Below are 12,224 nucleotides of genomic sequence, written 5' to 3'. Positions count from 1 at the left end.
ATAGTAAACACTCAAGTTTCACTTGATGAATAAACTCTGAAATCTGACTCCACCCACACTGTCCTTAAATTTCCCTCTCCAAAATCACCAGTAACCTTTATTTTGATAAATCCAAGCAACTCCACTCACTCCTTGTCAAGCTTGACTTCTTAGCAAATTAGACACTCCTGGCTACTGACTCCTCAAATTGTTCCCTTCCATGCACCACCTCCCATTTCCTGAGTACCTCTCTGGATGCTTCTTCTCCACATTTTTGCAGAATATTTATCCCTCAATATTGGTATTCCTCAGAAGGCCGTCCTAAGCCCTTTTCTCCTCCCTTCCTACATCTTGTCCCAAGAGCATCTCATCTGCTACTGTGATTTCGATTACCATCTATGCACTGATTATTCCCAAAAGCATATCACAAGCCCAACTGTTGTGATTCCAGATACATATGAAAATCCAACTACCTATTATATTAGGTTGGTGCAAAAGCAATTGCACTTTTTTGCAATTATTTTTAACCCTTTAAACCGCAATTACTTTTGCACCCTCCTAATACTTACTGAACATCACCAGACACAAACTCAACCTACCCAAAACTGACCCGATAAATTTCTCTAAAACCTACCAGGCCTCCAGTTTTCCCCTATAAGGAATTGGCATCACCACCCACCCGGCTGCCCACAGCAGAAACCTTGGCATCTTATCATCATTGACAACTTCTACCCATATTTAACCAGTGTCAGGTCTTAACCAGTCTCTTCATCCCCGAAACATGACTCTAATCCAAGCCACCATAATCACTCACTGGGATCAGGGCAACAGCTTCATAACTGATCTCCCTGCTTTCAGTCCTGCAAACTGAAACCAAAATAATCTTTCTAAAAATCCACACATTGTAAAGTCTAAATCACAAATGTCACTGTCCTGCTTCAAAAGCCTACAGAGGTTTTTCATTGCCTTAAGAGAAAGCCCACCAAACTCCTTCATATGGTTCTTGCGATAGATTGTATTTTCCAAAGCTGTCTCTACAATAGCTCCCATCCCATGTGCTTTTCATACAGCATGACTTTGACACTCCATCGAGAGGTAAGGTCTGTGCCTCTTGAAACTGGATGGTCTTCTGTGACTCCTTCTACCTCTAGAATACAGCAGGCAGAAGTGACAGCATGTGACTTCAGAAGCTACGTCACAAACAGCTATGCCACTTTCAGCTGGCTTGCACGCATTCTTGAAGCCCTCAGCTGCCAAGTGAACAGTCTGGTTGTTCTGAGGCTGCCATTCTGTGAGGAAGCTCAATGTAGTCCATCTGGAGAGACCACAGGAGAAGGCCCTGACACAACTTGAAGAGAAAAAGATGCCCAGCTAGTCTCCATCTTCTTCAGCAGCCCCCTGTTCCAGCTCCTGCCACCACACTATCTGACTACAACCACATGAGACCCTGAGCCAGAACTGCCCCAAATTCCTGAGCCACAGAATCCATGAAAGATAAGAATAAAATGATGGGTCGGCCCGGTGGCTCAGGCGGTTAGAGCTCCGTGCTCCTGACTCCGAAGGCTGCCGGTTCGATTCCCACATGGGCCAGTGGGCTCTCAACCACAAGGTTGCCAGTTCAATTCCTCGAATCCCACAAGGATGGTGGGCTCTGCCCCCTGCAACTAAGATTGAACACGGCACCTTGAGCTGAGCTGCCTCCCAGATGGCTCAGTTGTTGGTTGGAGCGTGGGCTCTCAACCACAAGGTTGCCAGTTCAATTCCTCAACTCCCACAAGGGATGGTGGGCAGCGCCCCCTGCAACTAAAATTGAACATGGCACCTTGAGCTGAGCTGCCGCTGAGCTCCCGGATGGCTCAGTTGGTTGGAGTGCGTCCTCTCAACCACAAGGTTGCCGGTTCAACTCCCGCAAGGGATGGTGGGCTGTGCCCCCTGCAACTAGCAACGGCAACTGGACCTGGAGCTGAGCTGCGCCCTCCACAATCAAGACTGAAAGAACAACAACTTGAAGCTGAACAGAACCCTCCACAACTAAGATTGAAAGGACAACAACTTGACTTGGAGAAAAGTCCTGAAAGTGCACACTGTTCCCAATAAAGTCCTGTTCCCCTTCCCCAATAAAATCTTTAAAAATAAAAAATAAAAATAAAAATCCTTAAGAAAAAAAAAAAAGAATGACTACTGCTCTATGCCACTAAGTTTCAGGTGATTTGTTTCACAACAATAATAACTAGAAGATTTTATAACACCCTGAAAAATCTATCCTATGTCCTCCGTCTACTTCTGCAAGCCAACTCTCAACGTTTCCTTCCTTAAACTCAATACTGTACCCCACCCTGAAGTCCTTTTAGTGTCTTGAAGATGTCCTACTTTCTTGTCTTAAGTTTTCATACATTCTGTTCTTGCTGCCTGAGATGCTTCTCTTCCCTCTCTATTCCTGCTTAATTCTTCTTCATCATTCAGGTGTCACCTTAAACTTCCTTATGGAGAGTTTCTAAACTCCTAGGCAAGTTCAGGTCTCCTCCTGTGGCACCCTGTGCCTCATAAATCACAACACTCATCATAATCCATTGTAATCTTGTATTGGGTTGCCCATGCTAGCCTACCCACCAGCGTATGCTCATGTGTGCGCGTCTCACACACACACACACACACACACACACACACACACACACACACACAGCTCCATCAAGACAATGAACAGTGCTGGGAAATGACAAGCACTTCATGAATATTTGTTGAATCCTCCGTCTCCAGCCCTATCTCTTTCCTGAGCTCCAAATGAGCACATCTACATACTACCCTACAAATAAATTTCAAATGCAGCATGATTCTATCCTCCTCCTCCTTATAAATGATGTCACCACCTACCAATTGCCCAAATCAGAAACCTCATCTCTCCAGGAACAAGTCAGGCAAATAGAAGGAAAAGCAAGACAAGCAGCATAACCAGAGCAGAGAGGGTGAGGGCGAGAGGTCTGAGATGAGTCAAAGAAGTCAGACGAAGTAGGCCGCGTAGGCCATGCTAAGTGGGCGCTTCACCCACCCCGTGACTCCTTTGCATCCTTCAGTGTCAAGTGCAGAAATCAACTCCTGACTAAGCTGCACTCCACCCCCTCCTAGCACTTACCATACACAATGTTTAATTGACTATTGTTGCCCGTCTCTACAACACCATGCGTTCCCTTCAACGGGGACTCTATTTTTCAGTTCCATGTTTTGCAGAACCTACTACATTCAGTAAATTGTTCACAAATAGTCAAAACATTCTTTTTTCATTCTCATCCTATGCCTTGCAAGCAATTCCCCGATTACTAGATTGGTTTCCCAGTGACCATGGTACCAGAAAGGGGGTAACTTGATAGTGAACACGTGCTTTCTGTTCATTAAAATTACACACGTATGCTCATCATTGTACATTAATAAACGTTATTATTTATACATCAGCCTCTTTTTCAGGTGAGACTCGGTTGGTGAGAAAATGAGCAACTCTGGGTCATGATGACCCAAGGAAGGCATCGCTCATGGAGGGGACTCATGAGCAGCTCAGCAGACGCCCCAGTCGCCCCTTGATCTCATCACTCAGTCCACTTTCCCTATTTCATGGCTGCCCCATCACCTCCCATTTGTCCAAGCATCACCTGAGAGCTCCCACACACTCCCATATCCAGAAGTTCTAGAAATTCTACCTTATAACTATTTCTGTATCTACCTCATCTTAGTTCCAAAAGCCCTGCCCTCAGTGCCGGCCTTCACCACACTTCATATGGATTCTTGTGTCAGCTACCTAAACCAATCTCCCTACTTTCTGTCTGACTCTCTTTCCAAAAACACTCTCCACATGCCCACCAGAGTTCTTCCAAGCAAATCTGATTTTACTTCCCTACTTAAAATTGATAGCCAACCCTCACTTTAAAGATAAACCCTAGACTTCAAAGATAAAGTCTAACCTGTTTAGGCGCCGTATGAAACCGTCCTCGAGCTGGCCCTGGGCTATATTTCCAGCATCTACCTCCTGCCCTGTCTCCTACTCCACATTCCAGTCCTACCAACTACCTGCAATTCTCTGAACAGTCTCTGCCTTTCGGCATCTCCACACCTTTTTACGTGCAGTTTCCCCTACAAAAAATGTCCGAGGAGACAGCTATGTATCTTTTCAAAATTCAGTTCAGACACTGAGTTCTCTGTGACATCTTCCTAAGCTCTCCTCCCAAGAAAAAGTTGTCCCGCTTGCTCCTATACTCTGTCACCACAACTATTACATTGCAATTATTTGATAACATGTCGTCTCCCTCCTGGACTACTTCTTGGTTTTCTCCTGAATGGTTATAGTTAGATAGCGATATTATTGCGTAGGTTGTATCTAGAATGTCCTCAGAGGTCTCAGCATCTGACTTGTCCTGAGTGCTCATTAAACAATGGCTGAAGGAAGAAACTCATGAATCATCTATCCCTAAATTCTTACAATCTTGGTTGCCCTTCTGAACCTTCTCCCATATCTCTATGTGCCCCTGAAGTTATTTGAGATAGAACAAAGTCCTATAAGCAGCCAAGAGGGATAGTAATAATTATCAATGTTACACTTGAGTCATGATTTATGATTTTCACTGAATCTGATTTCATTCTTATAGTAGCCTGGAAGTAAATAGTCACTGCACCTTGCCTAAAGTCATGCAGCTATTGAGCCCAGCTTTAAACACAAGTCTGGTGCACTTTTCTCTCTACCAGAGTTGTCTCAAATATATGCAGTAAATCCAAGCATAAAACTCTGTCTTCTGTTCACTGTGGAGCTCTGCAGACTAATCAAAACTGTGTACATGTGCGTGTATGTATACGTGGGTGTACAAAAGTGTGAGTACATCTCTATTCCCAAATTTGAAGCAGCAAACTGAAAAAACGGTGACCAACAGAGGTAGGCATAATGCCAGAATCAAGAAAGGAAAGCTGTCAGAGATGACACAGATTGAAATCGTTAAAGAATAAAACCTGATGAACTGAAGTCAGGCTAGCAGTCCGAGGCCACTGAGGAAGAAAAATTTAATCCTCACCCCAGTGGCCTGCGAAGGCCTCATAATCATAGAATGGAGATGTGCAATGGTAACCCTGAATCACCAAAAGTGACTCAGGAAAGCAGATATATCAATGGTTTTAAAGAGATTTCAACAAAGATGGTTAAAACAAGAGAATTTTGGTGTTTAAAGGGACACAGCCATCTTAGAAATTTTACTTAAATGGAATAATGCTTACTCTATACAAGATATGTGACTATATACCCACATTCAAGAGGACCCCAAGACCAACGGACCCTAAAATTAGTTTCACCAGTCAGTCAACCTCCCAGATCATCTGTAACAGTTTTAAGAATCTAACCCACAGCAAAACTCAAGCATGTGCAAAAAGATATTCACTGGACCATTATCTGTAAGATTGAAAAACTAGAACCAATTTAAATGGCCATCAACAGAGAACTGGTTAGTTAAATAAACAACATCCTTAAAATTAACATGGAATAACAGGAAGCATTTTTTTTGAAGTAGATCTGCAGGTAGAAAAGAATGTCATTGATAAATTCTGGGGAAAAGCAAACTATAGAATTATATGTGGACTATGCTCCCATTTTTGTAAAACAGAACAAAAAACTACATCTATTATAGGAGCAAGAAAAAAATCAGGAAGAGCACACAAACTACTAATAATGCTTACCATGGTAAGCTGGGTAAAAAAAAAAAAACAACTGTTTTACACATTGGTACTGTTCGAATTTTCCATACCAAGTATACATTAATTTCTTTTTAAGCAACATTAATTTTTTTTTTTAAGCATTTGTCAGAGACATGCATTCCTTTCCGTCTGCTTCTGACTGGCTGACTGAACTCACATCCCAGCCTCTGCCCTGGCACTCCACCAGCCCCACTTACAGATGCAGGCAGCAGCCAGCAGCCGGTCAGCAGCATAGGGGGCAAAGCAGCTTGGAAAGAAGGGCTGCACCATGTAGTTAGCAAAGGTAATGGCGATGATGGCCTGGCTGGTGGGCTCGATGATGAGGAGGGATGTCCAGAGTCGGATGAAGGCAAGGAGTTCCCCAAAGGCCTCGAGGATGTATGCATAGCTGGCGCCAGACTTCTTAATGGTGGTGCCCAGTTCCGCATAACAAAGGGCCCCAAAGACAGAAAAGAGGCCCCCAACAGCCCAGATGACCAGGGAGAGGCCAAAGGAGGCACTGTACATAAGCACGCCCTTGGGGGACACAAAGATGCCCGAGCCAATCATGTTCCCCACAATCAGGCACACGCCATTCAGCAGCGAGATCTCCTTCTTCAGCGTCACCTGCTCCGTCCCTGGGCTGGTCTCTTTGTCCAAAGATGAGGCATCCTCCACGTGCTGGGAGGCCGCTTCATACTTAATGCCCTCACCCATGGCGAAGGAAAAGGAAGATTTTACCAGCTTCCTGGCATTGCCCCCTAAGTAAGAACGATGAAGATATATTATATATCAGGTAGTTGGCAATTCCATAGAACCCACCCCCATTGGGGCCAATATGGGCAACCCGCCCCCACCCACACCCCATCCTCTCTTGCCTCCCACCTCCCACTAACCTCTTCTTTTCATGCTGGCTCATCAAAACAACCCCAACTTTAATTTGTAAGGAAAGGTACTCATTCCCCAGAGAGAAAGCATCTGTCTCTCATCATGAGGCTGGTGTGCCCACCTGGTTTACAAACTAGAAAACTAAATCCTAGTTCTAAATCCTGAGCCTGTTGTGATAAGAGACAGGAGGAATACCGTGATTCTCCAAAAATAAGACATACCCGGAAAATAAGCCCTAGCATGATTTTTTCAGGATGACATCCCCTGAACATAAGCCCTAATGCATCTTTTGGAGCAAAAATTAATATAAGACCTGGTCTTATTTTCGGGGAAACACAGTAAGAGCAATCTGGCAGTTCCCAGGTGTAACCATAATGATTTGAGCTGGCGTTTTTCAGCCTTACTCCAAAAAAAGTGTCTTCCCTCAAATTTCAGGCTCAACTGTCACCTGTGCTGAGATGTAACCTGAGAGACCAACCTTGCAAACAAATAATCTGTGGGTTCTCCTCACAACACCGCTTTTTCCCCAAGGACACTTGCTCTGGCAAACCTAAAGGCTTCCGAGATCTCTTGCTGTAAACCCACAACCATCCCCCTGCTCAGAGGGCATCCCTTAACCACCCTTAGGTGAAGTCCTCAACCCTAGCAAAGCCCCAGCAGCCCCACCCCACCCTGAAAGAAGACGAGCTATTTTCCCCTTTTCGTTGCTTTTCCTCTCCCAGTCCCTAGTATTCCATACCTCCTACCATCAAATCCCCTTCACAGAATAATTGCCAACACCCCCCAAAAAAAAGTATGAATGAGAGAAGCATGAGCCAAAGGTACAGCCCAACCTAGAGGTGATGAGTCAGCTGATGACCACTCCCCACCCAGGAATTGTTGCTGGAGACAAAGCCGAGCCCGGCCCGGAAACAGCTGAAGCAGAGCAGCTGATGCTGAGGACCGCAGAGCAGGGACAGCTGAGAGAAAGATAGGCGAGGCTGGCCAAGCAAGTGGAGGGATACTAGGGCTAGAGGCACTGGGGAGAGGAAGTGATTGAATACTGCACAGACAGCAGCAAAAGGGGTGGGGGCAAGTGAGTGGGGCTGAAGGAGAGGGTGGGAAGCACACTCACTACCTGGCCAGGGGTGTAAGCAGGTTCCTGCAGCAGCAGCGGCCAGTGGAGGTCACGGAGCTATGCTCTGACCGCTCCTCCTCAGCCAGCAGTCAAAGGAATGGCCACGCAAGTGCTTATGGATTTAAGTCAAATCAAGAAGTCAAGAAGGGCGGGGGAGAGGAGTATTAAGCAACTTGTCTGGGTCCAAGGTTCATTGGCCCTTCACCTCTGCAAAAAGGGCAGCCGGGAGCTCTGGGCTCAGCACTTTCTGCGATAAGGCAGCGCTCCCTCAGGGATCTCCTTTGACAGAAAACCGAAGAAAGTGCCGCTCTGCAGCCCTGGGGAATTGTCCCCGAGCAAATTCGCCCAGTTTGAGGACAGGGCAGTGCTTGAGAAAGAATTCACAGCCCTCTCTCCGCATCCTCCAGGTCCCACCCTAGGCCACTTCTCATCCCAAACAAGAAAGGCAGGAGGATTGCACAAAGGCACAAGGGCTTGTCCACAAACTGAGATTAGAGGAAGTAAGTGTAAGTGCAATCCCTGTACCTCGTGATTAGCTGTCCTAAGAGAAGAACTCTGCACACTTCCCCACACAGAATGAGGGGTGGCTGTCCCTGAACTTGGGCCATTACCCCAAGGCTGAGCCTTAAGCTACTTCCAAGGAAACAAGGTCAGGAAATGACATTCAAGCCTCTGGCTGCACCCCCACCCCTTCACATGCCCTTTCTTCCTTAAGAAAACATACCAGGATCTTTGGAGTAAGTATAATTCTTATAAACACCTTCCCCAAATACAAGTTTACTCCAATTTCCTAAAAATATGGGGAAATAAGATTTCAGTGAGCTATCCTGAATTGACAGGCCCAGAACAGAAAGAAGCTGAGCATTTTTTCGAAATCATGGATTATTCTATCTTTATTGTCACTTAAATCTGGTATTTTGGGTCTCTTTTACCAAAAGAAATGCACTCTATCCATTCTGAAATTCAACTACCTGTCCCTTCTCTCACCCTTTCTAAACAAACCTCTTTGGTTGTTTAGAAACAACCAGAGAATGAAGATCTAAAAACCCCAGGGGGCCTTATCTTTATCCTCCACCGTCCATCCTAGTCCCTTAAGGTTTTGGTTTTTTTTTTAAACCAAGAGGGATCCAGGTGTTAGCCTTCCCAGAGATCATGATTCTCCCAAGCCACTGTCATGAAAGTCTGAAGTCTGTGGATGAAAAAAGGACTTCTATGGAAAGTAACCTCACAGGTTGATCTAATCATAAATTCCTAATTGGATAGGTCCTAATGGGTAGTCATGGCAGAGGCATACAATTTCTTTATCAAAAGGCTCATCTTTACCTTCAGCAATCCCTGTCCATTGTTTCTCTGCAACTAGGTTAACACACCTTTGAAATGCCCCTTCAGGCCCCTGCTTCTAAGACATGACACAGTTTTAGGTCCCTTTTTCTAAAACATGACCACCCTCAAACTTAACCTGTAATCCATCCCCGCCTGGCTTTCTCCTACTTCCACAGAATCTTCCTTAGTCCCCTCCTTAATTTAAAATGCGTAAAAGAGGGCTGCCAGATGGCTCAGTTGGTTAGAGCGGGAGCTCTTAACAAGGTTGCTGGTTCAATTCCCACGTGGGGCAGTGAGCTGCGCCCTCCACAACGAGATTGAAGACAATGAGCTGCTGCTGAGCTGCCAATGGGGCAGCCGGATGGCTCAGTGGGTTAGAACGTGAGCTCTTAATAACAGGTTGCTAGTTCAATTCCCGCATGGGATGGTGGGCTGCAATCCCTGCAACTAAGATTGAAAATGGCAACTGGACTTGGAGCTGAGCTGTGCCCTCCACAACTAGAATGAAGGACAACGACTTGACTTGGAGCTGATGGGCCATGGGAAAACACACTGTTCCCCAATTTAAAAAAATAAATAAATAAAAGAGTTGAATTATTTAAAAGAAATGCATAAAAGAAACTGCGAAACTGTTATTTTCTGGAGGAAACTGTTATTCTCTGGAGCATTTGAGATTTGGCTCCCTGGCATATGTCATCAGTTTGGCTCAAATAAACTCTTACAAAAATTCTCTATAGGTTTGGATGTTTTTTACATCAACAAATCCATCCAAAGGAGACTGTCCTTTTCTCCCAGCTCCCCTCTAAATCCTTCTGTAATAATAATAGCTGACATTTATTGAGCACTTACCCGGGCCAGACACACTGCTAAGCACCTAAATGCCTTATCTCATTCAATCCTCCCTGCAGCTACTACATCCCATGCCAGGGTGCCCAACTACTGAGGCTAGACATAGAGCCCAAACTCTTTACTTGCACTACACTACCAGCCCAACCTCTCTACCCCTCTGACTTGCCCAGCCTCTAGGCCTTCCTCAGACAAGAAAGTACTACAGATGGCTCCCTAATGAATTATCTGGGGGAGGATGTGATTAGATTAAAAAGAAAGCCTCCGTCCTCCTTTAGCCTGAAGCCTAGACCTTCCAACAAAGCCTGTCCATCTACTTCCTGGCTGCTTCTCCCCTTTCTCATCCCTTTGCAGGCGATTACAAGTCCTCTTGGCAGCACGGCGATTGCTAGGGTGCCCACTTCTAAAGCAAACAAGACACATGGAAATACAGCATCACGCCTGCCCTTTTAAGACCAAATTCACTGGCACCAAGGGGCGGGCATGTGTCCTAATGGGACGTTAAAAAAAAAAGGAATGAAGGAGGGACAAAGGAAGGAGAGAGCATGAGAGAAAGTGGGGAGAGAAGTGTGTTGGGTTTAGTTTCTGGCTAGTGGAATCTGAAAAGTGCAGTCCTCATCCTGGAATCTTGAGACAGAAACGTACACTCCAGCAAACAGCATACCCTAGCGGCCTCACCAGGAAGTGCTACCAGTAGAACCTCCTTCCTAGCCTTTCACCCAGCCCACACAAACTGGGCAGGGGGCCGTCCTCCACAGAAAAGATGCCCCCTCTTTTCTCAACCACTGCCTAGCACCAGCGCTGTGGGCACAAAGGCACCACCTCTGGCAGTTCACATTCCTCCCTGAGACCCTGGCTCACAGGGTAATGCTTCCACCAGCCAGGCTACCTAGGACAGGCAGGACTTCTAAAGGGCTCTTCCACCCCAGGCTTTACAGAAGAACTTTGCAGAATCTGAAAACCCCGTAAGATAATGGTGCTCCTGACACGTAGTATCCTTTCTTCTTTCCCTGTCTGAAGTGCATTCAAGACCTAGTGGAGATTACAGGACAACAGATTCATCTTGCAGCCTGTGGGAGAAGTTTCAGATTCAGGGGTTCAGGGAACGCAAGCAGCAGGGCCCACAGCATTCTGTGCCTGGCACAGCAGCCAGTGAGTCCCCTCGCCCTGACCCCACCCATTAATGGCAGCACCAAAACACACTAGCTCCAGTAACCAGCACACAGTTCAGGGTCTTGGCTCAGGGAGCTAAATGTGAACAGACACTTTCTCCCCCAGAGACCCCATGTCCTCCTGCCTTTTTAGCTCCAACCGGTCTGTGCTGCCTCCCCTAACAACAGAAATAGAAAACAGATAAACTCTAGCACAGCTAGATTGCCCCATCACCCCCAGCTGGAAGCTCAGCTCCTCCCTCACCAGTTCTCCATTTGGTTTTCTATATTCCACTGTGGCTACGACAGTCCCTTAAAAAAAAAAAAAAAAAGTGAAACAAGGAAGAAATTGTGGCCAGGGCTTCCATGAACGGAGGGCTGAAGTCTGGGCAGAGGGCTCTGCCTAGGGAGGGCCAGGGCTGGGACCTGGAAACAAGAGGCTCTTAGGTCTCCATTCAGTCAGTTTTCAGGACTCTCACTCCACGCTCCTCCTGTGCTTCCCCTCTCACCCACTGTCCCCGTCTCCCACCTCTTACCTGTCCCGAGACCTTTGGGCAGGTTCGAGAAGGAGGGGCTACCAGCTCGCTGGGGTGGGGGAGGGGAAGGTGCTAGAAAGGGGCACCCGGGATGGCTGGAGCTGCAGCAGCTGACTCTGAGAAGCAGAAAAGGCAGAGAGGGTGACGGGACCGAAATGGAAAACAGGAAAACACATGTGTGACTTTGGCTAGCCGCGGCAGCGGGGAGGGGCCAGGGGGCGGGCTGGAGCTGAGACCCAGAGGACCTCGACACCTGCCGCCTCTAGGTACCTTCTCCAGGAGTCCCCGCGCCTCCTTTTCCCTACCTCAGCCCCTGAATTTTCTTGTTGCCCTACATTTGCTTAGCACTGAAACTCTCCTAGCGACTCACCCTACCCCCTTGTTGCCTTTACAACTCCTCCTCCCCCTCATTCCATTTCCTGTGCATCTCCCACTAGCATATTATCCTTGGTCCTGCGGAGGACATAGCCTCCATGGTTAGGGCAATGGACCTCTGCGGCCCCATCTTAAGAATCACGGTGCCATGTCAGCCCCGATGTAAGGCAATGCATGTCAAGGAAGGCCACTTTTTGGGGTACAGTCAAACACACACCCAAACACTAAGCAAGCCCACTCACAGCCTCCAGTCCCCAATTGGTTCAGGTAATGTGTGTGCTGCCAAGTAAGCCAGCCAAGGGGGCCTGA

The 12,224-nt window shown here is 46.7% G+C and overlaps 1 protein-coding gene across 4 annotated transcripts in view; it reads right to left on the bottom strand.

Annotated features, from left to right (window-relative positions):
* Window positions 1-11,698, bottom strand: part of SLC7A7 (solute carrier family 7 member 7) — a 28,792-nt gene extending 17,094 nt beyond the window's left edge. The window contains exons 1-3 of one of the 4 annotated variants that reach the window (XM_088797057.1): window positions 11,541-11,661; window positions 7,685-7,796; window positions 5,898-6,440 (exon numbers count right to left, since the gene is read on the bottom strand). In XM_088797057.1, coding sequence (XP_088653183.1) covers window positions 5,898-6,396 — 499 coding nt within the window. In that variant the 5' untranslated portion in view covers window positions 6,397-6,440; window positions 7,685-7,796; window positions 11,541-11,661. Of the gene's footprint in view, window positions 1-5,897; window positions 6,441-7,400; window positions 7,556-7,681; window positions 7,797-11,540 lie in introns of those variants that run through there. The other 3 variants (XM_088797060.1, XM_088797058.1, XM_088797059.1) reach the window with 3 other exon arrangements.
* Window positions 11,699-12,224: the final 526 nt, after the last annotated feature.

Source organism: Rhinolophus sinicus, chromosome 3 (assembly GCF_057876585.1).
Source record: "Rhinolophus sinicus isolate RSI-liver-muscle chromosome 3, RSI-T2T, whole genome shotgun sequence".
Classification (NCBI taxonomy): domain Eukaryota; kingdom Metazoa; phylum Chordata; class Mammalia; order Chiroptera; family Rhinolophidae; genus Rhinolophus; species Rhinolophus sinicus.
Note: the sequence above shows the minus strand (reverse complement) of the source record. Positions and strands in the feature narration are given on the sequence as shown.